This window comes from Mus musculus, chromosome 4 (genome assembly GCF_000001635.26).
Source record: "Mus musculus strain C57BL/6J chromosome 4, GRCm38.p6 C57BL/6J".
Taxonomy (NCBI): Eukaryota; Metazoa; Chordata; class Mammalia; order Rodentia; family Muridae; genus Mus; species Mus musculus.
This window is the reverse complement of record NC_000070.6, coordinates 19,517,816-19,541,726: the sequence shown is the minus strand read 5'-3', so window position 1 is coordinate 19,541,726 and position 23,911 is coordinate 19,517,816. Positions and strand designations below refer to the sequence as shown.

Sequence of the window (23,911 nt, the reverse complement as noted above, 5' to 3'; positions counted from 1 at the left end):
TGATTCTTCAAATGGATCCTGTGGTTTTCAGTATTGATAGAATGAATATATATATGTGTATGTATACACACACACACACACACACACACGCACACGCACACGCATACATATACACATACATTCTTCTGTTTCAGAGTCAGAAGGAACCATTTTTCTGAAATGAGTTTTACCATACTAACTATCTAGACACCAAGATCTGAGTGCTAGATGTGTTAATCTATACCAGGATATTATACCTTTCAGTCATTTTCGGTGGTCATAGATGAAAAATATTTTTATATGTCTGTCTTTGTAATATTGAAACCTAAAAATTCAAAGTTAAATTATTTTTTCAATTCATGTTCAACAGAGCAAGAATCATCTCTTAAAATTTTAAAATTTATATGGGTGTTTTACTTACATGTATGCCTGGGCCTCATGTGTATGGAGTCCAGAAAGAGGGCATTGGATGCCCTGGAATAAGAGTTACAGACGGTGGTTGTCAGCCACCATGGGGGGTGCTAGGAATCAAATCTGGGTCCTCTGGAAGAATAGCCAGTGCTCTTAACTGCTGAGCTTTCCCCCCAGGATCCACAGTGTTCATTCTTATCCTGCTCTAGTCTTTAGTCCTTTGGGGCTACGATAAAGTGCCTAATGTCCAAGAATCCACAAGCTAACCATTTCTAAGTATATGCTATTATTTTATGAACAGCTTTTTTCTTTACTCAGAATGTACTACAGCTGGATGATTTATTATACTTTCCATATGATTGTAAACCAATATCCTACTAATTTTTCTTGGAAATAGTTGAGAGAGAGGTTGAGGGGTGAGTGGTGAAAATGTAGCAGGAACCTAGGAGAGGCAAGAGCAGGATTCTGAGAGCTGCATGGTCTGATAGATCCTTTGTTCTTTACAGGTTATAAAAAACAACCTGAATCCCATGTGGAAGCCTTTTAAGATCTCTCTTAACTCTCTGTGCTATGGAGATATGGACAAAACCATTAAGGTAATTGGAACTTACTGCACATGTACTCTGTAGTTCACTAAAGGATTATGCCCTGAGAAACCCATCATGCATAGAAATCCTCATAAGTGAGGCTAGCGGTGTAGCTTGGTTAGAGCATTGCTTAGTGGTCTGTGTTTATCTGGGGGAGAGACTCAGGAAGAAAGGAAAGAAGGGAGGGAAGGAAGGTTGCTAAAGTGCATTTAATATAGCTAGCTTCCCCAATTACAGCAACCTAGTAAACAATTAAGGGTTGGTGTTTACTTACCATGGTGGTCTTGTGGGTGGTTTGACTTGCTGCTACTGCACAGCATAAGAGGATTGTTGCATGTTGCTAACATAAGGTGAGATTAACACTTAAAACCCATGCAGTGTCTACTGAATGGTGTCACCTTTACAACAAAAACTCAAGTCACATTGTAATAACTTAGACACTGTGTAACTCTTACAGATTCATACATGTTTACCTGTCTTCTCAAGTTAGTATGTAACATAGCATTTTTTAAAGTAAATGACATTACAGGCATTCATATTTGACTATGCTGTCTAATATGTTGACTTAATGCTTAAGGGTACAGCATAATTTTCATTTTAGCCTGTTTTAAAAATAAAACATCCAATTTAAATATGTCTTCACTTTAATACAATCCCTCTGCTAGGCAAATACAGACATTGACGATGTTCTTTGCCTAGAGTGTATCCTTTGAAAAGCAGATGTCATTTATTCTGATATCTCAGAGTCTTCTGGGTTTTGTCGTGCAGAAGAACAGTGGAGGCATTGTAGGGACAAGGGAAAGTGGATGAGACTACAGTTATTTTAAATGTTTTTATTTGTAGGAATTTACCAAATAAAGCAAAACCCTAACCAGCCAGCCAGTGAACACACACAAACACATTCACCTTTTTATAGATGAGTTTTACCTGAGACCAAACTCAGGTCCTCCTGACTGAGTTGTCTCCTCAGCCCTAAAATATGTCTTAATTCAACTCCTTATAGAAGGCTTTCTTATGTTTGAAACTCAACAAATCAAGGGATTTTGTTAGTTGGTGTTTCTTGTTGTAATTAATAAAAACAGGAAAGATGATAGGAAACATACGGTTTAGAGTCAGACTATAGATTGCATTTTGATTAGCTCTTTAACCAGGTAAAGGATGTTGAGAAGGTCACCTAATCTCTTTGCTAATAATATAGATAGTAATTTCTTCTGTGCAAGAGGGTAAAACTAGAATATTAAAGATGAAAGCATTGTAAGCCCATGAAACAACAGCAGAGATGCGAGGCACTTAATTTCTGAGCTTTGGAAGAAGTTTTCACTAGTTTATAGAGAACATTAAAAATAAATATTAAGTGTGATTTATATGATATGTCAAAGAGCAGTGAAAATATAGGAATGGTATAAGTATATAAATATACTATGAGTTATATAAACATGTTATAGAAGTAGCTACAGATCCTCATTTTAAGACAAATCGAGAGTGGGCAGAAGTCTATGCCTTGACTGTTTGGTTGTTTTTGACAAATTAACAACAAACCCATGTTTCTAAAACATTTTTCACTCACAGTGGCATGCTTGCAGGGCCAGATTGTTCTAGTAAGTAAACTGATTTTCTGATGACTGTCTTCCATCATTAAATCTCTCAGTTTGTTTTTGTTATCCACACTTGGTTTTCCACACCATCGCTCACTTTAGTTCTCTAGTTCTGTACTTCTTTGCAATGTCAGTCACACATCTGCAGTTCACGTCAGATGTTGAAATTGCATAAAGGCATGGTAAAGAAGGACAGGGCAGGGAATAAAGTCAGAGTCTTCTGCGGCTCTGTCCCTGTGTTGTCACTCTAGCATGTGCCATTTTTAAAAGATGAAGAGAAGAGAAATATCATGCATGCTGCCACCTTGCCTAAAGTGGAAATGCATCGTGTGGTGTGTGCCATCCTTTACATGTGTACGTGTGCTCTTATGTATATATGCATACACTTAAATCTCACAAGTTCTTCAGATACTCTTGCATAAATAGTGAATAGTTCTGGAGTTTAAATTCTTGAAAAGAAAGAAAAATGGTATGAATCCTCCTACCTCAGCTTTGGTCCGAATATATTCTGGACTGCAAAGATGTATTTTCTATTTATTAACCCTTTAATTGATGACAAAAATATTTATAAGGCCCTTCTTTAAAGAATGCACATTGCTGTTTTTAAATGTTCCTGTTTTGATTGATTGATTGACTGGTTGGTTGGTTGATTTTAAGTGTTCCTGAAGGATAAGGAAAATACAAGTAATGGATGAAAGACTTCCCATCAACTTGACACAAACTAGAGTCACTTTGGAAGAGGAAATCTCACTTGAGGAAATGCCCTCTTTAGATTAGCCTTTGGCCATATTTTCTTGATTGATGAATGATGTGTGTGGTAGGGCTCAGCTCCTTATGGAGGGTGCTACCCCTGAGCAGGTGGTCCTGGATTCTATAAGAAAGCAAGCCAGGAGGAGCAAGCTGATAAGGAGCACTCCTCCATGGCTTCTGCCTCAGCTTCTGCCTTCAAGTTCCTGCCTTTTTCCATTAGCCTCCTGCCTGCCTTTGATTATGAACAACGATGTGGAGGTAGAAGTGAGATAAACCTTTTCCTTCCCACATTGATTCTTTTGGCCCTTGTGTTTAATAGCAGCAATAGAAATCCTAACTAAGACGTCCGTCCAGTTAGGAAAAGCAATCAGTGTTAAGAACTGAAAAGAAAATAAGACGTCCTGCCAAATGAATGTGTTGTTCCTGAGTGTTGTACCTTGGTGGTCACTCCATCTTTTTGAGGGCTGGGAGCCTGGTGGAGCTTGCACAGAGGCAAGTGCAAATTGCTTCTTGTTAGAATTAGAAGCCTCGGCTTTGTCCAGTACTTGAGAGTCAGAGACAGTAAGATCTCGGAGTTTGAGACCGTGCATGCAGTACAGAGTAAGTTCCAGGAAAGCCATGGCTATACACAGAAACCTTATCTCAAAAATTAACAAACAAACCAAAAGAAAAAACTCCCAACAAAACAACAACCCCCCCACCACTGCTACCACCAAAAGAAAAAAACAAAACAAAACAAAACAAAACAAAAAAAAAACGAAGAACACACTAAAAAGAAACTTCTGGCTTGAAGCAGGCTCCGGAAGCGCCTTTGGGATTTCATTGTCCCTGTTGCTCATCACATGACATGCAGCGTCTGTTGGCCTTGTTCCTACTTCCCTTAAGTTTCATTTCTGCAAAACGGGAATAATAGTATTTCTTTTCCATTCTGTGTGCCTCTTGGGTCTATTTAAAGAATGTATATGAACTATGTACATGTAAAATATCCATGTAAATGAAATGATGTGTTGAAATTATGTAGGATGATGAAAACCTTGTCTTCAAAGTTCACATTCCCTGTCATTGATTTTTCAGCTTTGCCTTGAAAAATATTATCAGATTAATAATAGTTCACAGCACCCTATTTTTCCATTAGAACAAGCATTCTGGTAAATATTTACTTTTTCTTTGATCTAACACATATACAAAACAAAAACAAACAAAACCCAGAACACCCTACTAAGAGTAGCAACCTAGCATGGAAACTGGATTTGCTCTATAGAGTTTTCCTCCATGTTGTAAGATTCCCAATCTTTATAGCAGCTCTGACTGTCATGTCTAACTCATAATTACAAGCCCAGCCTTTCGGGTTGCATCTGATGAGACATGTTTCCGGTAACTCTAAATTATCTAAGGCTTAGTTATATCATTATCAGCTGCTAGGGTACTGGCTTCTAGCTCTTATACAATGATAATTAAGTAAAGCACATGAAAGACTAGAAATAACTGCCTGTAGCCTTCTCTCAGCATCTACAGAGAGCACAGTAGAGGAGCTGTGAACTGCTTCCTGTGTGAAGTAGAGTCCATATTTGTGGTTTTCATCTTCCATGATGTAGAGCCTATTCTCAGGATAGCTCTGATTTGAGTATGCTTCCATATCACTTCTCTAGTTAGTTAGCTCGTCTTCTTCTAGTTAGATATTGATATTAAAATTTTTCTTATTTCAATTAAAAAGGCATGTTTATTGAAGCCCATACTGTTTAATAAAACAATATTGGTTTTCCATATATTTAATTCCAGGTAGAGTGTTATGATTATGACAATGATGGATCGCATGATCTCATTGGAACATTTCAAACCACCATGACAAAACTCAAAGAAGCCTCCAGAAGCTCACCTGTAAGTTATATCTTTGCAGCTATAAAATATATCCAATATGATTATTTATGTCTTTCTTTGGCAAAGCAATTAGTTTATCATGTTTTTATTGTTTATTGCTTCAAGTCTTATAAAGTGTAAATTTTGTGTGACATTTCATGCCTGGGATATGTGTGTTACTGAGTGGATACCATGTAGTAACCAGCACCAGGTGAGGATTTCAAACTGCAGGGAAGAAAGCAAAGACCATCTCTAGGAGTAGAAGTAGCTTTTCCTCTCCTATCTTGGAAGAGAAAACATGCTAGTCCAATACTGGATGGAGCAGTGCTTTGCCCACATAGGAAAAGCAGAGTATGATCAGCTTCAGTTGTAATTGCGAGTCCTCAGGACTGGCTAAGCAGAGCAGATGTCCTGTGATCTACATGTGTACCCTTCTTGTGTTTCCGTAGAAGGGCTTTACACTTCCCTGCAAGTCTAAAATGCTGAAATTTAGGGGTAAGCCCAAGAGTCCTTGATGTAGTTTAAGTAGGACCATGGAATCTTCTGGAACCCGGGAAGGCTTTCTTTCTGTTGTGGGTATCCATCAAAGAAGGCTGATTACGCCTGGGTTTGAGCCAATAGAAAGTCTTCATTAGGTAGCTGGAGCTACACTGGGTGTTCAAGACCCCAGTGTAGTTCTGAACATTTCTCAGGGTGAACTTTTAAACCCCCAAATACATGCCCTGGGTTGACATACTTCAGTTAACTAGAAATGTTAGCCACAAATGAAACTACAGAAGCCAAAAAGCAAGGTTAGTATGTTTAGAGACTTTCTCAGAACTATGAACTTTGATGGATTAGGTCTTTGTTTTCATTTTGATCGATGGTGCTGTCTGCCCGATGAGTTTTATGACATAAATGGTACTTCCATCATGGACTCAGTTGTCATAAGGTCTCGGGCCTACTACATTTCCACATAAACAACAAAAGCCAATGTGCTGTGTGGAGTGTATTTTTTTGGTAAATATTTTAGGGTCAAAATTCATGTACGTGAAACTGCCATTTTTGTCAAGTTTATATTTATATTAGAAGTTTAACTTTTTATGGCCCTAGGATTGGACTTCATGTATTTCTGTTTTATTCTGTTCATTTTTTTGTAACATTTTTTTATGTTGCTAACAAGATTATTATTTAGTTCTTTTCCTTTTTCTTTTAAAATTTGACTTTAAAGGAAAAGGTTGTTCATTTAAATCATCTTCTCCTCCAACAGGTTGAATATGAATGCATAAATGAAAAAAAGAGACAGAAGAAAAAAAGCTACAAGAACTCAGGTGTTATCAGTGTGAAGCACTGTGAGGTCAGTTGGCCTTAGCCACCTGTAATGAGTTCACTTTGTGAGTTTTTATATCAAATAAGCACTTTCTCTAAGCAGCTGGAAATGACATGAGAATCTATCTTGGGAGGAAGAGTAGGATGTGAAATAGTAAATAAATCTTTCAAATAACTCTGCTTCAAAGGTTTGACAACTTTTTAAAAATACTTTTAAATTTATGAATGAATGTTTTGCCTGTGTAGGTATGGGTAGTGTGAGGTACATGCACGTGTCTGCAGTGTCTGTGGCAGCCAGAAGAGGGTGTTAGGTGTCCTGGATCTGAAATTACAGATGGGTGTGAGCATCCATGTGGGTGCCAGGAGCCAACCCACATCCTCTGCAAGAGGAGCACGTGCCCACTGACAACTTTCTAGCAAAGAACAAAGACTAATAAAGTTTTCTGTTGTCTTAGGAAATGGAGATTGTAAATGATCTGACTAAGTACATCAATTCTGGCTATAATTTCTTCATGAGCTGTTATAAATGGTTGGGAAAAGCCAGGTTTCTCCCACTGAAAACATGTTTTAGTTTTGTTTTTAATTATTTCATTTATTTATATTCCAAATGTTGCCCCCCTTCCTGGTACCCCCTACACTAATTCTTAACCCCCTCTTTGCTTCTGAGAGGGTGATTCCCCCACCCACCCACCCGTTCCCACCTCACCTCACCAGCATCCCCCTTCCCTGGGGCATTAAGTTTCTATAGGATTAAGCACTTCCTTTCCCACTGAGGCCAGACAAGGCAGTCCTCTGCTACATATGTAGCAGGAGCCAGGGACCAGCCCGTGTATGCTCTGGGATGGGCTTAGTTGATGGCTTAGTCTCTGGGAGCTCCCAGGGGTCCAGGTTAGTTGATACTGCTGTCCTTTTTATGGGGTTGCCATTCCCTTCAGCTCCTTCAATCTTTCCCATAACTCTTCCATAGTGGTCCCCAACCTCAGTCTAATGGTTGGCTTTAAGTATCTGCATCTGTGTCAGTCAGCTGCTGGTAGAGCCTCTAAGAGGGCAGCCATGCTAGACTCCTGTATGGCAGGAAAACATGGTATCACTAATAGCGTTGGGGTTTGGTACCTATGCATGGGCTGGATCCCAAGTTGGGCTGGTCTCTGAATGACCTTTCCTTCAGTCTCTGCTTCACCATGGATGTGAGAGACTCTCAGGACCCAGTAGGGATGGCCTTAGGAAATTAGACATTTCAGTGCCTAACAGTGAGTGGGGAGATGTAACCTAAGAGACCACATCCAGTAGATAGACATGGTTCCCATGTGAAGCATGGGGCCTCCCACCTATCTACAAAATTTTTGACCAAGAATTGTTCCTGTCTAAAGGAAATGCAGGGACTAAAATGGAGCAGAGACTGGAGGAAAGTCCATTTGAGAGACTGACCCAATTTTTAATTCTTTTAAATCTTGATTGCTAAATGCTTGTCAAAGCTGCCAGTATATTACACATATTATATAAAATCTACAGTGACTACATATTCTCTTTTGCCATTGATATTCTAATCCTTTTGTTTTTAGTCATCTGAATTTTTTGATGTTTTTATTTGCATATATTGTTTTACTAAGTGAGTTTTATTATGACATTCACATAATGTATATAATGCATCTTGCCCACGATCACCTTCCCCTATTACCCTTTCTTGTCTTCCCACTCTTGCTGGTCCTTCCTCTTTCAGTCTAGTCTCCTTTTATGCCCCTCCCCTGGTGTGTGTTTGTGTGTGTGTGTCTTAGTGAGTTTGATTAGTTATGAACAGGAACACAGGCAGCATACTGGTGGTGACACCTGAAGAAAATGTCTCTCATTTCCTCAGCCATCATTAACCCTGGGTTGGGGGAGCTCACATTATGAGCCCTTATCCTGATATGCTAACCTTAATACTGCTGTACTTAAGCTGTAGTAAATCTGTATGAGTCCTGACACTTAGGGAGGAGTTGTGTATGCTTAAATGTGAGGTTGATTTCCACATATTTATGTCGTGTACTAGTCAGCTTACAAACTCTGAAGTGCATGTGCCAAGAAGCCTTTTATTTCTCTTGTATAGTTGGAGAGTTTGTTTTTAACAGTGTATTTCTGTTTTTAGATTACTGTAGAATGCACATTTCTTGACTACATCATGGGAGGGTGCCAGCTCAATTTTACTGTAAGTAACACTAAGTTTTCTAACATAGGCTGTTAGATGGTGCCTCCCCCACTCTGTTTTGCTGCACTCCTTTAATGCCAGGTTGACTCTGTAATGAAATTTACCCAATCTGTTTCCTATGACTTCCTCATGGACCATTTAGGTTCATCATGGAAGTTTGACTTAGTTAGTGAGTTGATGAGTGCTCTCCTCTTTAGAGAAAATAGATATGTATAAGCTAGTGGTTATCCTACAGTAATTTAAGAAATAGAAACATGCATATAAGAACAGCCCCTAATATGGGCCATTCATAGGATGAATGATTCATGATTCTTCAGTCTGGAAAGAGAAGAACAGGTTGTTTTCATGATGAATTCAGTTCAATTGTTTGTAGAAATGCTGTGGTCATTTGTTAGGAGATGGCAGTAATAGGTTCTGGGATGATTTGGGGTCTTGTACCTGGAAACTTTCTTGGACCTCAAGCTCAGATAGGTAGCCCTTTTCTCTCTTTGGTAAGAACTCCTGTCTGTCGTTTCTTGGTAGGTGGGAGTGGACTTCACCGGCTCCAATGGTGACCCCAGTTCTCCAGACTCCCTGCATTACATCAGCCCGAATGGTGTTAATGAGTATCTGACTGCCATCTGGTCTGTAGGATTGGTAATTCAAGATTATGATGCGTGAGTATGACTTTGAGAATCCTGAAGTGCACATTTCATAATTCCTTCCAAAGGGCACTTTCTGTTTTGTCAGCTAGTGTTCTAATAGAGGTGCAAGGATGGGAAGGATGGAACAGCGTTTTCTCAGATTTCCTTCTCTGTTTATTTATCTCTGTGTTTCCCTTCCATCTCATCGATCTTGCTGTAACTAGTTAAAATGTGCTGTGTATAGCTTCTTCATTTATGGTTGAGAGAATTCAGCAAGAATCATGTTTGATCTGCTTTCCTTAGAGTTTTGATCACTAGGGTAAGTTATACATGTAACTGAAATCTAGATGGCATAATATTGTAAACAGTCATAATTGTTTCCTAGCATACGTACATGTCTTTTTTGGTAATGAAATGTTATTTATGCATTATGAGAAATGGTCTTACGGTATCCCTCCCTGGCTTGGAACTTAGTATATACACCAACCTGGCCTTGAAATCCCAGAGGTCTGTCTACTTTCCCCTCTCAAATGCTAGGATTAAGGAAGTGCATCACCACACTCTGCGGAAAGTAATTTTTTAATTGGACCTTTTGACAAGGCCAAGGGACATCTTAACCTAATTACTGCAAAGTATTTTGAATGAATTTTCAATAGTTAGATTTTGAATAGCTTTGTGGTCCTGGTATATTTTCAGTCATAGCAAATCCTGTGCAAAATCCTGGGCCCAATCTCCATTCCACTAAAAATATAATTATAATAATAATAATAATAATAATAATAATATCATCTTCTTGGTCTAGAGAGAGGATGAGTGATACATGGCAATCAGCAGGTCATGAGAGAGCCACCCCTGAAAGTGGTACCAGACCAGGGCAGTTTCACATGAATTTTTAAAAACATGTAATGGACACTAAATGAATTAACTTTTTAAAAGTTGGAAAGTATCCAGAGTTCAGAAAAACAGGCAAATACAGAATAAAGAAAAAATCAGCTTCTCACTCACCGGCAACAATAATACTATATTGGCAGATTAAGCTAATTAAGGAAATTATATGCATGAACAATTACAGTGAATAAAGGTCACAGTACATGTCATAATAAGTAGATACAAATTTTATAAGACATCTCAGACTTTTAATAAGGTAAACTAAAAATTTGTGCTGAAGAACTAAGAAGAAACTATTTTTAAGTGGAAAGATCTTTTGGTGATGATGTAAAATGAAATTCGTTTCATAATTAGCTACTTTGAGTCAGAATTGCTATAGAATTTAGACTAAAATAAAAGAAGTCTTAAAATTCTCAGGATAGAAGGAGCCAGAACCGTCCAGACATTTCTCTAAAGGAAAGATAAAAGGGAGGAGAAAGCAAGCGGGAATCTACTCTAGCCATTTTATTTGTCTCATTTTTGTTTTTAATTTTCTTTATGTGAGTGAGTGTTTTGCCTGTGTGTGAACCATGTGTGTGCTTAGTGCCTGTGAAGGTCAGAAGAGGGTGGGGAATCTCCTGGAACTGGCCTTAGGAGGACTGTAGGTACTGGGAACCAAACCTGGGCTCTCTGCAAGAGCAGTAAGTGCTCTTAACCTCTAAGCCATCTCTCAACCTTGCCTTAGCAGTTCTTAAAATTTATTGCAAAGCTCGATTATAGAACTATACTTGACCATTTGAATCAAGCATTCTAGGGAAGAAATAGAACCACATGTTACACATATACAAATTTAGTGAGGATAGCATCTAAAGGAAAAGGATTATAACAGCAACATATTGCATAATAATAAAGGAATTTGAAGCTGGATATAGTGGTGCACACTTGACCAATCTCATCTACTTAGTGAGTTCCAGATTAGCCAGTGCAACATAATGAGCACGTGTCTAAAGACAAAAACAAAGAATTGAGTTTGAGTCTTTGATTCATTTCTGTAAAGTGAGATAAGCCACACATACTGTAAACTGATAGTATCTCTTATCTTTAAGCAGTATCGCAAAATTGCAGTAGGTTTAGGGCTGTTCCAGTGTTTCTGCCATTCTCAGTTGATACATTCTATTCCTGGTGGCAAGATATCTGCTGCTCTGTGAACAGCTGGAGGAAGAGAAGGAGCCCAGGAGTGCGTCAGTGTTTCGCTTCAGTGCTGTCAGGTGTTGCTGGGAAAAAATATATCCTTCTATTCACATCTCCTTGGGTTAGAACCTAGCCACCTGAACTTAGCTGGCTCCTAGAACAGGAGGTGAGGCCATGTCAGGAGTCAGGTAGCAAAGGAGCCGGCCGCTGTGGGGAGGCAGCCACTTCTGCTTTATCCACAGCGCTTTTCAGCAGAATGACACTAAACTTGAACATTTTTAGGAGGAAAGAAATGTGATTGGCTAATAATTTACAGTGTGCATAACTAACTGGTAAGATAACAAAGAAAAAAATCTTAGAAGAGTTTATATGTGTTCATATTCCTTATTAAAAGCCGTGAAGGAGGAGTATGGAGATTGTTCAGCAGGTGAGAGTGCTTTCTGTGAAAGCACAAGAACCTGAATTCAGATCTCCAACACCCATATAAAAACAGCATCTTGTGGCCCTGAGTGTCTATGATCAGTGTTTAGAGGAAACTGCTGTCCCCTTTGGGTGTTCATACACACATTAATAAAGGAATTAAAAAAAAATCTACATGGGCTCTATCTTTAATGGAAAATAAACCCCAAATATTAAGAACTAATATTAAGAACTAATACAGGATGGGTGCAGTGGACACAGATGAAGGTGTCTGCTGCCAAGCCTGACAACTTGAGCTTCCCTCTGTTTTCCACATACATTTGAAGAAGATTTAACCACTATTTAAGTATTTAACCACTATACGTGCATGTATGAATGCATGAATGAATGAATGAAATCAGTAAGAGTGAGCATACAAAGACTATTCCAGTATAAAACAGTGCTTTCCGTGGCGTTTATACTGGCCGTGCATCTGTGTGCCCGTGGAGAACACCGAGCACTGAACTACTCAGTTCCATCTCACGTTTCTACATTCAGGTTCATACTCTGTTCAAAAACCACAGACCCAGATGGACATATGTTTTCCTGCAGAAACTTTAAAGTGACATAAGTAAATGCTATAAATAATCTTATTATTTGAGGCCAGCTTTAAGCAACTAGTATTGCTTAAAGAAAAGAAAATGTGTGACTGGAGAAATGACTCAGCAGATAAGAGCACGGACTGCTCTTCCAGAGGTCCTGAGTTCAATTCCCAGCAACCACCTGGTGACTCACAAACATCTGTAATGGGATCCGATGCCATCTTTGGGCTACAGTGTACTCATATAAAGAAAAAAATAAATCTTTTTTCAAAAAAACTTAATTTATTTTACAGTCCATTCGTTACCCCCTCCTGGTCCCCTTCCCACAGTTTCTCATCTCATTCCTTCTCCCTGCTGTCTCCAAGAGGATGTCCTCCTTCCCCCACACCAGACCACCCCACTCCCTGGGGCCTCAAGTCTCTTCTCCCACTGAGGCCAGACTAGGCAGTTCTCTGCTGTAAATGTGTCGTGGGCCTTAAAGCAGCTTGTATATGCTGCCTGGTCCATAGCTCAGTGTCTGAGCGATCTCAGGGGTCTAGGTTAATTGAGGCTGCTGGCCTTCCTATGGAGCCGCCCTTCTCCTCAGCTTCCCACAGGGGTCCCTGACTTTAGTCCATTGGTTGGGTGTGAGTGTCTGCATCAGTTTCAGTCAGCTGCTTGTTGGGCCTCTCAGAGGGTGGCCATGGTAGGCCCCTGTCTGTAAACACACCATAGCATCAGTAATAGTGTCAGACCTTGGAGCCTCCCCTTAAGATAGATCCCAATTTGGGCCTGTCACTGGCATTAAGGTGGAGCATGATAGGGGAAGGCACTGTATATCTTCCTCTGGTTCTCATAGGCTTTTGTACAGGGGCACACACTCAGGTGAATATCATACTTGTATACCACTTATACACTTATACCCCCCCCAAAAAATCTGTGTAGATATTTCCTCTTTTAATGTACAGAAAAACATTTAAAGTGAGTTTTCCAGTGTTAGCATCGACATTTAGTATAGATAGTGCTAGGCAATTTTTTTCTATGACTTTGAATTCTTTTAAATATAAGCTCATACGACTTTTATTGTGAATAAATATAAAGTGCTTTCTTGAGCAAACATTGGTTGACATGCTTTCTTTTTCCTTTTTTAGTGATAAAATGTTTCCAGCTTTTGGCTTTGGAGCTCAGGTGCCCCCTCAGTGGCAGGTAAGAGGAAAGCTCCATTGAAAGCTTTATTCTGGACTAGCAAACAGGCCTCATTAACCCTGTCTCCTTTTGACAGGTATCTCATGAATTTCCGATGAACTTTAACCCATCGAACCCCTATTGCAATGGTAAGTAAAGCCAAGCCTGAGGCAAGCCTCATTTGGGTCTTTTTCTTGCAGGTTAGAACTGCAGTTCATTTCTAAATAACAGTTTGTGCCAAGTTAAACTTCTGTTGTAAGCAGTGCAGAAGTCACCCCAGGTTGTTAACTGCAGTGGTGAAGAGAATTACAGGGCAATCAGCATGAGGATGAAAAGTAAACTTCTACCTTAGGAATCTTAGTGAAACCAAACCATTCACCATCCTAGGAATGGGTCACTAAAGATCAGCATAAAAATAAAGGCAATTTCACATGTAAATTGACTATAAGTAAACGCTCCATAAAATGAGTAGTTCTGCATTAAAGCCTTTGGAGAGAGCTTTCAGAGAAGCAGTGACTCCTCTCAGATGCATTGTGTCAGCCTTCCCAGTCTTGCTGCAGTGACTCCTCTCAAATGAAACATGCCAGCCTTCCCAGTCTTGCTGCTTGCACAGTATTCCCTCACACTCACTTGCATGTACCACACGTGTATACCACACAAACATAAGTAAATAGAAATTTAAAATAGGCTAAAGGAAGAAAATAAACTTTTTAAAAGGTACTATAGAAAAGTTTCTGTTTGCCTGCATCCTGAGCTGTAACTGAGTACCTAGGATACTTGGTTGTAGAGAGTGCTGTCACCAGGGTGCTGTCACTGAGTACATAGGATACTTGGTTGTAGAGAGTGCTATCACCAGGGTGCTGCTAGTCAGCTCACCAAGCCATGCTGTTTTCACAGAAATGTCTTTCACCTCGGTGCCTAAGAGTGGCATGTTTGCTTCTGGCTCATTTGACTTGTAGTTAGATCACAACTCTTTTCCATATTTCTCTCTCTCTCTCTTTCTCTTTATATTAAATAGGCTGTTGCCATAAACCCCGGGCTATAACCTTGTCATCTTCCTTCTTCAGTCTCCTAAGTGCTGAGACTATACATCTAACACCTCACCCAGCTGTCCAAGTTTCTTAGCCCGTTCAACTTGCTATTAATAAGACTGGCAGGCCCAAGGCCAGTACCTCATAAACTGTTTACAGTTCTATGGCAAAATTCAGGAAACTATCTATGTGTGAATATTTAAAATTAATGCTGCCAACTATACTGTGCCTGACCTAATTAATAGGTAATTTATATCATCTAATTAATTAGAATTAATCAGCCTTATAAGCATATATTTTTATAGAACTTTGACCACATGTGCAGATGAGTGTTCCTCTCAGCTTATCCGTTGTAAGCTGCTGCCCCTGTTCCCATCAAAAATACATCAAAATTAAGCGTAAATATAGGAGTCCTATCTGAGAAGAGAATGAATGCTTTCTGCTTGGAGAAGCTGTGTTTTTAGCTCTTCATAATGAAGCATAGCCATGAAGAACTCTTGAGTATTGAACTTTTCCCTAGTCAATGTGTTGTGTTGTTTTGTTTGGGTTTTGACTATATTGTTGTTATTTCTTGGTTTTCTTTTGTGTTTGTAATATGGACTCACTATAGTCAAGGTATCTCAGTACTTCCAACTCAGTCTCCCTAGAGCTGGGATAATAGGCATTATTCACCCGACCTGTCATGTATATAACTGTTTCCCAGTACTGTGGGCTAACCAATTTTATTTGAGGATTTTTAATACTGTTTTCTTTGATGTAGGAATCCAAGGCATTGTAGAGGCTTATCGGACCTGTCTTCCCCAGATAAGACTCTATGGACCAACTAATTTTTCTCCAATTATAAATCACGTGGCCAGGTTTGCAGCTGCAGCCACACAACAGCAGACAGCTTCTGTAAGTGCTCTAGGCTTGGGACAGGAAGGACATGGGTGGCGTTTCTTTCTGGTTGCCATACTGTTGTCTATTGAGTTTATCAAGAGTAAAAAATTATGGTATATTCAGCATTGGTTTGGGAGCAGTATCTATTGCTATTAATGATCACTAAAGCAAAATAATGCTTGCTTTTACTAATCATTTCTCTGACTTGGAAGTAATTTTCTTAGATTCTACCAAAAAAATCTTTTTAAAAAGTCTATATTTACTTTTTTTGTAAAAAGATATTTTAAAACTTTTAGAAACACTCTTCACATGAAGGGCTTTGAACACTTTTACCAGTTGCTGGTGTTGTAGCACTTAGGATGCTACAGAGGTTTGAATTAGCTGACCATTACTAGTCAGATGTTGGGTATCAAGGTTCGCAATACATTCTGAAGTAGGGATAGGCATTGTGGGGAGCGCCCTGTGCAGGTGCTGAAAACGTTAAAGAAGATAATTCATGTAAAGTTCACAGTGCCCAGGTCAGAGAAAATACTCTCATACCTGTAAGTTCCTGTCAAGAGGCATACTCCTGTCCTGGATTTAACTGGCCCCCAGAGAACAAAACCACAATTTTATGTGACATTTTACTACTCTGAAAAGTTTCATCAAAGAAGACAATATTATAAAGCATGTGTTTTAGCTGGACAGATAATCCTTCTGCAGAAGTTTTGGGTCTGTTGAGACCTGAGTAGCTGTTTGCTTCCTTGCTACCAGCTTTGACATGTTTAGTGGTTCCAGTTAATGAATGTTTCTTCCCCTGCTTTCTGGAAAGGTTTGTCTTTAATAGTTAGATGTCTCCTGTGTCTTTTTTCAGTGTATTCTGTGGCGTGCTACACTTCTAATGAATCTTCAGTTTTTAAGAGTTGATCCTTGTCATCAGAGAATTAGAGAATATTTTATGCAGATGAAATCCTAGCAGGCTTTTAAGGAAATGAGTGAGACAGATGACTCATTAACCCAGATCATTCCTCTTGCTGTCTGACCTTGACCGCTCAGCAGATGTGTTTTCTTTTTTCATAGCAATACTTTGTGCTCTTAATCATCACTGATGGCGTGATCACAGACCTTGATGAAACCAGACAGGCAATCGTCAATGCAGCCAAGCTGCCCATGTCTATCATCATTGTGGGAGTTGGGGGAGCTGACTTCAGTGCCATGGAGTTTCTAGATGGCGATGGTGGAAGTCTCCGTGCCCCTTCAGGAGAGGTGGCCATAAGAGATATTGTTCAGTTTGTGCCTTTCAGACAGTTCCAGAATGTGAGTACCATTTTTTTTTCTTAATATAGATACTATCTTAGGAATTTTGGGGTTTTCTTTTGTTTTATTTATTTATTTATTTATTTATCATTAGATATTTTCTTTATTTACATTTCAAATGTTATCCCCTTTCCTAGTTTCCCCTCCGAATATCCCCTATCCCCTCCCCCTTCCCCCTGTTTCCCAACCCACCCACTCCCATTCCAGGTCTTGGCATTCCCCTATACTGGGTCATATAGCCTTCACAGGACCAAGGGCCTCTCCTCCCATTGATGACTGACTAGGCCACCCTCTACTACAAATATAGCTAGAGCCACAAGTTCCACCATGTGTTTTCTTTGATTGGTGGTATATTCCATGGAGCTCTGAGGGTACTGGTTAGTTCATATTAATGTTCCTTCTATGGGACTTCAGTCCCCTTCAGCTCCTTGGTTATTTCTCTGGCTCCTTCATTGGGGACCTTGTGCTCCGTCCAACGGATGACTGTGAGCATTCACTTCTGTATCTGCCAGGCACTGGCAGAGCCTCGCAGGAGACAGCTATATCAGGCTCCTGTCAGTAGGCTCTTGTTGGCATGTGCCTAGTGTCTGGGTTTGGTAGTTGTTTATGGGGTTCTTCTGATTCTTCTGAGTCACTCAGCTTCTTGCCTGTATTCTTCTGTAATTTTATTTGATTTTTGAATGCTTGACAAAGTCTCCATGCTGCCTAGGAATTCCTAGTGTAGATAGACCAGAATGACTAATTTGAGAGGAACACAGAAGAATTTAATGTATAATGATATATGAAACACAGTCTTATATCCAAATGCAGAAAACAAAAAATAAAAACCTATATGTAAATGTTTTAGCTCTATGTATAGTAGATAAGAGCTAGAGATTACCCAAATGACCTTCAACAGGGAAATGACTAAGAAAACTATGGTGTATCCTTATGATGAGATACTTAGGAACAGGCTTTAAAAGCAGCTTCTGGTGCTTCTACAAAGGCTGATAGTCTTACGTGAGCCCTGCTTGGGAAAAGAAGCATTCAGAATCAATTCTGTTTAAACCTATGCCACTGTTGTAATCTCATACTGTGTTCCATACAGATTTTTGCATGCCACTTTCAGAATAGTGACTGATAACCAGAAGTTCTTCTAAAACTATCCTATATTACTAGAGCTTATAGGTCATTAAAATGAGGGTTGAGTTTAGTAGTCATGAGAATAACTAATAAACTTTTTGTATGTCTAATATAAAGTCATTAAGCACAAATAGAATAATCTTTTAGTACATTGATATTCAGAAAATGGAAAAGATGAAGATGCATTAAAAAATAGGCTTTGCATGTTAGCACATACCTAACATGCTGTCATGAGAATCTCAGCTATCAGCAAACAGAGGCAAGAAAGAGATCCAGGACTTGGGAGACAGAGGCAGGCAGATCTCTGTAAGTTCAAAGGTACAAGCCTTGAGATCAGGAATTGCTGCAATCTCATGACTGCTGAGTTATTTCTAGTCTTTTATCAAACAGCCAGTAGTCAGTCAAATGTGGTTGTATTTGTCTGCAGTCCTAGCACTTCGTAGGTAGAGGGAGGAGGATTGATAGTTCAGCCTCATACTTGGCTGCATAGTGAGTTCAAGGTCAGCTTGAGCAAACAACACAAACAACAAACAAGCCAGCAGACGTCCTGTTTGTAATAATAACTATGATTTTGTTTTTCTTCAAGGCTCCAAAAGAAGCGCTTGCTCAGTGTGTCTTGGCAGAGATTCCCCAGCAGGTGGTGGGCTACTTCAACACATACAAACTCCTTCCTCCCAAAAACCCAGCTGTGAAGTAGAGGAGCCAGGACAGCTGCAGGATTTCAAAAGCTGTGTGGAGCAACGCCATCTCTCACACAGAATGATGTATCTGCCCTCTGCGCTTCTTACCCCAGGCTATATGATGTAAACCTAGCTTTTTGTATATATCCTATCTGTTTAAAGCATCCATTTTATACTTTTTGAAGAGGACAGTAGCAAGTCCATTTCTGCTCAGTGTATTCAGTGATTGTTAGTGATTTATAGAAATTACAAGAGTGCTGTTTGGAATTGAACTTAATGTGGGGAAAGTGATGTATGTTTGTTTATTGTCTACTTTCTATAATGAAATGCCATTTTTAAGTGTTGCCCGTGGAGTGAATGGGGATTTACAGGATGAAGTGGTATACAGGTTGCTATACTGTTTATAGTAAATATTTTGCAAGTCAATCAAAGTGAGGTACTGAGTTTGTACCTGTGACTCTCTATTCTGTCTCTTTTATGCTGCAGTGCTACAGTGTACTAGCTGTGTTTTCATATGGTTGCTTATGAAAACCAATGGGCTTACTCCGTTTTGAAAATGTCCACTCAACCAGTGGACAGCTCCTTGTAGACAAGACATTTTTATTGCCTTTTGAAATGTTTTCACTGTGAAGTCTTGTACATATATGGCCTTTGCTTTACTGAGTAAACAAGACACTCAAACTTCTGTGGGCATCAAATGATAGGTCATCCCAGAGGCCACATGATTAGACCAGTGTAGGTTGACTAAGTGAGTAGGATTGCTTCGTTCACTAAAGCTTTGAGGACCAAACATTTAAGGTGAAAATTCAAACAGAGTTGCAGGCCAGACATGGTGGCACATCATCTGAGCATTTGGGAGGCAGAGACATTAGGGCCAGCACAAGCCAACCCACTTACATAGTTAATTCCAGGCCAGCCAGCTACCCAATGAGAATGTGTTTCAGAATAACAAAGAAAAATAAGTAATTGAGAAATACATTTTTTCTAAGTAATGGTATAATTGCAAAAGTTCATTTGTAATTTTTTTCTTGTCCTGTGTATTGATTTATATGAATTTATTTAGATATTTTTGCCATTTAAAAATAGTATTATTGTTTTCTTTAAGCTTATAATTCTAGTTATTTATTAACCAAAATTCCATTTTTCATTTCAATAATATACTATTTCCTACATCCAGAATTCTGTTAGGCATAAAGCCTGATATAAGATTTTAAAAAAAGAAAAGAAAAAACCGCATATACAAACTCTCTTCTAGCTGCTACATTTACATAGAGTGAACTTAGTATTCTTGTTTTGAAGAATTGAATTATTTTAACTTTACTCTGTAGAACATACTGTCTAGTGAGCACACATTTATGGAATAGATTTGTATAATATTTGCCTAAGGGTCTGGATGTCAAATACTTTGCCTATCTGTGCAGTGGCCAGTTATCGCCAATGTAACAGAATTGTGTATTCATCACATATCCCTAAGTGGTTGTCCACAGTACCAGCCAGCATTCCTGTCCGTGTTACTGAGTCCTGCCACCACTGCCTGAGTCTTTGTTTTCTGCAGGCTTCTCAGAAACAGCTTCCTGCTGAGGTTAGGCTCAGAGAAGATCCACCTGTCTTGTTTGCCTCGCCCCGTGAGCCGTTGCCTCCTTCCCACATGGGTAATTTGCCTCTGGATATTGCTGTTAATCTGAAGCAATGCACCTCTATAAGGCAGGGTTTCTTAAAATTTATTTTCATTTATCCAAGAAATTTTTATGTAACCCACTGTAACCCCAGCTTAAATACAAACTAATATTTATGATAGGTATACAAATCAATCATTGCAAGTAAATTAAAAGAAATTTATTTTAGACACCTGGAGAGATGGCTCCAAGTTAACAGTTCTCTTGCAGAGAACCTATTGATTTCCAGCACATACATCAGGCAGCTCTACTTGGCTGTAACTCCAGCTTCAGGGGATCTGATAGTCTCCTTCCTCTGCCCTCCGTGAGGACCTGCTTGTGTGTGTGTGTGTGTGTGTGTGTGTGTGTGTGTGTGTGTGTGTGTGTGAGAGAGAGAGAGAGAGAGAGAGAGAGAGAGAGTGCACATACACACACACACAAAACAAAGTGAACAATTTTTGTTAGACTTACAGTTTTACCATTTATTAAAGGTGAAAGCATATTTGCCTACTGCTGAGGTGAATATGCTTGCTTGGTTTTATATAAGATCTAGATCGCAACTGACTATTTGATATTGAAGTACACAGAACATCTTTAATGTACTTCAGAGTTGGTTGATATCTTGATTTTTGATTGCCAATACTTAGAACCTTTTTTCACATAAACACATAGTACAAAATGCCATCAGTGTTTAGAGGTGTTTCCGAAGTTGGAAATGCTATCGTCATCCTAAGCCAAAACACATTTAAAGTTTGTTTTTTTTTTTTTATGAAGCAAATGTTGACAATTTTTGAAATCAAACTTTCTAGCATAATACAATCTAGAAATCTATTGATTGGATATTGACTTGATTTAGAATGACAGGAAAATAGAAGTCTTTCTCTTCTGTAACCTAGTGTTTATGCTAAAGCTGAGTATGCACAGTAAAATCACATTAAATCACAATGCATAAAGTAACACTGCTGAGTCAGGCAGTGTTTATTGTTGTTGTGTGACATGGCAGCAGTGTAGTGCAAAATGCGCCTGCTGTCTATGACAACCAAGGCTGCAGTGAAGTTGAGTGATACAACATGGCAAGCCCTGCCAGAAACACCTCAGATTCATTACACATTTGGTTTTGACTTAATTTTTGACCATTGTTCATTAGAAAGCTGTACTGTTGTTGATTTTTTTCCAGTCAGTTACATGGCTGCCTATGGGACCATGGCCCACAGTTTAAGAACATGGGCATGACTCAGTAGTAACAATTCAGTTATCAGTAAAGTAATGAAATCTGATTTTTTTTTCTTTTTTTTTTCTCATTTGAAACCATTATTAGTCCACAGTCTCAGTTTCAGTTCTCTGTGCTTGGGAAGATGTCACAGTGGCTTTTAGGACTTTCTTTTGCATACAGAGGGAGCCAGCCCAGAAATGCATTAGATTCTCTGTATGTTAATGGTAGGAGAGGGGCTTTTTGGCTCTGCAGCAAGGCTCAGTAGGCTTGCTCAGAACTGCAGGCCCATCTCCATCTCCATGTGGTAGCTGTCTTATTTCTGCCGTTTGGTCTTCCATGGTTTCTTTCATATTGTGGTTTACCTGCATTTTTTCTTTTTAAAACAGTTTTTCTTTAAATGACTCGTCTTGATCAAGTTTTATAAATGCCATTCATAGGAGCTGTGATTCTGGCAAATTAAAGTAATTCATAGTTTTCTGCAATTTGAAATAAAAGCATTTCCAACTTCTAGATTATCATTTTATAAATTCTTTGTTTCAGCACTCAACCTTCATTCCATACTATTTTATAGTGTGTTGTACTCAAATACTTATTTTTCCTTTTGTGCCACTATTTGAACAAATGCCATTCATTCTTAAAGAACATTGACATATGTATGTGGCCATCCTGTGCATAGACATACAATTTCTCACATACAGATATTCAGAAATAGTATTTGTACTAGTCTAGTCACCTTATTTTCTGTTTAAGATTGGTTTGTTTAAGACCATTAACATTTTAAATCTTCTGATGAATTTACAAGTATTCACTTTAGACAGGGCTCTGTCAGCTTTCCCAGAGTAGACCCAGGGCCTCACTGATCTTCTGCTGCTGTGTTTTATGTGTCTGGCCTTGCCTTTTCATTTCATACTAGAAAGCCATCTTCCAGAATGCTCTCTAGGCTATTTTTTCATGAAGGTGATGTAAGATAACAGCTGGGTAGAATTGTGAGCAGTATGTGCATAACTTACTAAATATGTAAATTTATATTAAATACATTTTCCATGTGAGTTCCCTTTAAATAAAGTTACTCTTGATGTAACATAGCTGTGTTTGGTTTTCATTTTTGTGTCTCTACATATTACCAAAACAGTAGAAAATGGAGCTGGGGAAGTGGCTCAGTGGGTAAGACCACTTGGTATACAAGCTTGAATACCTGAGCTCAGACCCCTGTACCCAAGTAAAAAGCCAGGTGTGGCCATGCAGGCTTAACCTCAGCACTGGAGGGAAGAGATGTGGGCTTGCTGGGGCTTGCGGTCAACAGCTGAAGGACATATGGTCTCTGCTCTATGTGTCATGCACACACTTGTTCAAAAACTCATACTACCATACACACAAAAGAAAAAGTTAGAGATAAACAGAAAATTAGTCTTATTTGGGGTGACATTAAAAACCACCCCAGTAGAATAATTTATGAATAACCTGGGCTGGCAAGCTCAAGAGCCTGATGCAGGCTTCTAGAGAGGCCTTTGCTATTTCACAACATGGTGGAAGGACAGACACACACAATAGACAAAACTTGGCTGAAATCATCCTTTGCATCAGGAGCCCACTTACACAGCAGCTGACTTACACCTGTGATAGAAACATTTCCCATTCAAGAGTACTAAGAACTGAATGGTAGCTGATAAAAGTTAAGCAGTAAGTACGAATATTTTAAATGTGGGGGAAAAATCATATGTTGAATGTAAGTTATGAGAAAAGGCAATCAAGGAGTGGAGAAAGGGGAGTGATTGGTGGGGTTTCATGCTAAGGGCACCCTGAACAACAGAGGGTTCAGTCTTTGGAAAAGGGTAACAGGATAATAATGTTGAATCGGCTTCAGAGTGGCATATTTGTAATTTTGAAAGACTTAGAGGACCCTACATTTTAGTCATTGACGCAGGTCCAAGGCTCAAAGGCTTTAGAGAACCCTATTGCTGAGCTCAGTCGGCCATGGTGACACACAAGCCAGGGGTTTAGCAGCATTGCCTCCGGGTGTGACTCTGCTGTTAGATCACATGAATGGTTCTGGGTTTGTTCTCAGATTCTTTGTCTTGCTGTAAGCCTTCTGTATCAGATCATCAGCTGGACCCATCTCCTCAGTTCCTTCATGGCTCAGAGGCTGGCACATGTCTGGTAATTATACCATCTCTATTTAGAATATCAATTTTGCTATGACAAGATCTTTGCCCTTGCCACTTGTCACTAATCATCACCGTTGCCAAATTCCACAGGGGAAAAAAAAAATCACAGCAGTTTGCAAATTACCTTGGTGACTGACTTAGCTATTTTCCCCTTCAAAGAAATGATAGGTGAGGCATTTCAAGCAGTCTTGACTTTGTACTGCTTGGGCTAGGAGAGTGGGATCTTTGATTCCTTAGCAGACTCGCTCGGCAAGTATCGAAAGCATCTGGTCTTTAGAGACAGACTCAGAATTCTAGGAGCTGGGGAGCTCTTGGACTCTCCAAAGGATGAATGGGTAGGGAATAATCTCTT

General features: G+C 39.2%; 1 protein-coding gene across 2 annotated transcripts in view; it reads left to right on the top strand.

Moving 5' to 3' along the window:
- The window catches only part of Cpne3 (copine III), a 50,857-nt gene extending 28,382 nt beyond the window's left edge, over positions 1 to 22,475 (top strand). Inside the window, exons 7-17 of one of the 2 annotated variants that reach the window (NM_001356481.1) lie at positions 897 to 986; positions 2,547 to 2,575; positions 5,102 to 5,200; positions 6,429 to 6,515; positions 8,613 to 8,672; positions 9,195 to 9,328; positions 13,485 to 13,539; positions 13,616 to 13,667; positions 15,310 to 15,443; positions 16,488 to 16,724; positions 18,433 to 22,475. In NM_001356481.1, the coding sequence (NP_001343410.1) occupies positions 5,165 to 5,200; positions 6,429 to 6,515; positions 8,613 to 8,672; positions 9,195 to 9,328; positions 13,485 to 13,539; positions 13,616 to 13,667; positions 15,310 to 15,443; positions 16,488 to 16,724; positions 18,433 to 18,543 (906 nt within the window). In that variant the 5' untranslated portion in view covers positions 897 to 986; positions 2,547 to 2,575; positions 5,102 to 5,164 and the 3' untranslated portion in view covers positions 18,544 to 22,475. The remainder of the gene's footprint in view (positions 1 to 896; positions 987 to 2,546; positions 2,576 to 5,101; positions 5,201 to 6,428; positions 6,516 to 8,612; positions 8,673 to 9,194; positions 9,329 to 13,484; positions 13,540 to 13,615; positions 13,668 to 15,309; positions 15,444 to 16,487; positions 16,725 to 18,432) is intronic. The other variant, NM_027769.3, reaches the window with a different exon arrangement.
- Positions 22,476 to 23,911: the final 1,436 nt, after the last annotated feature.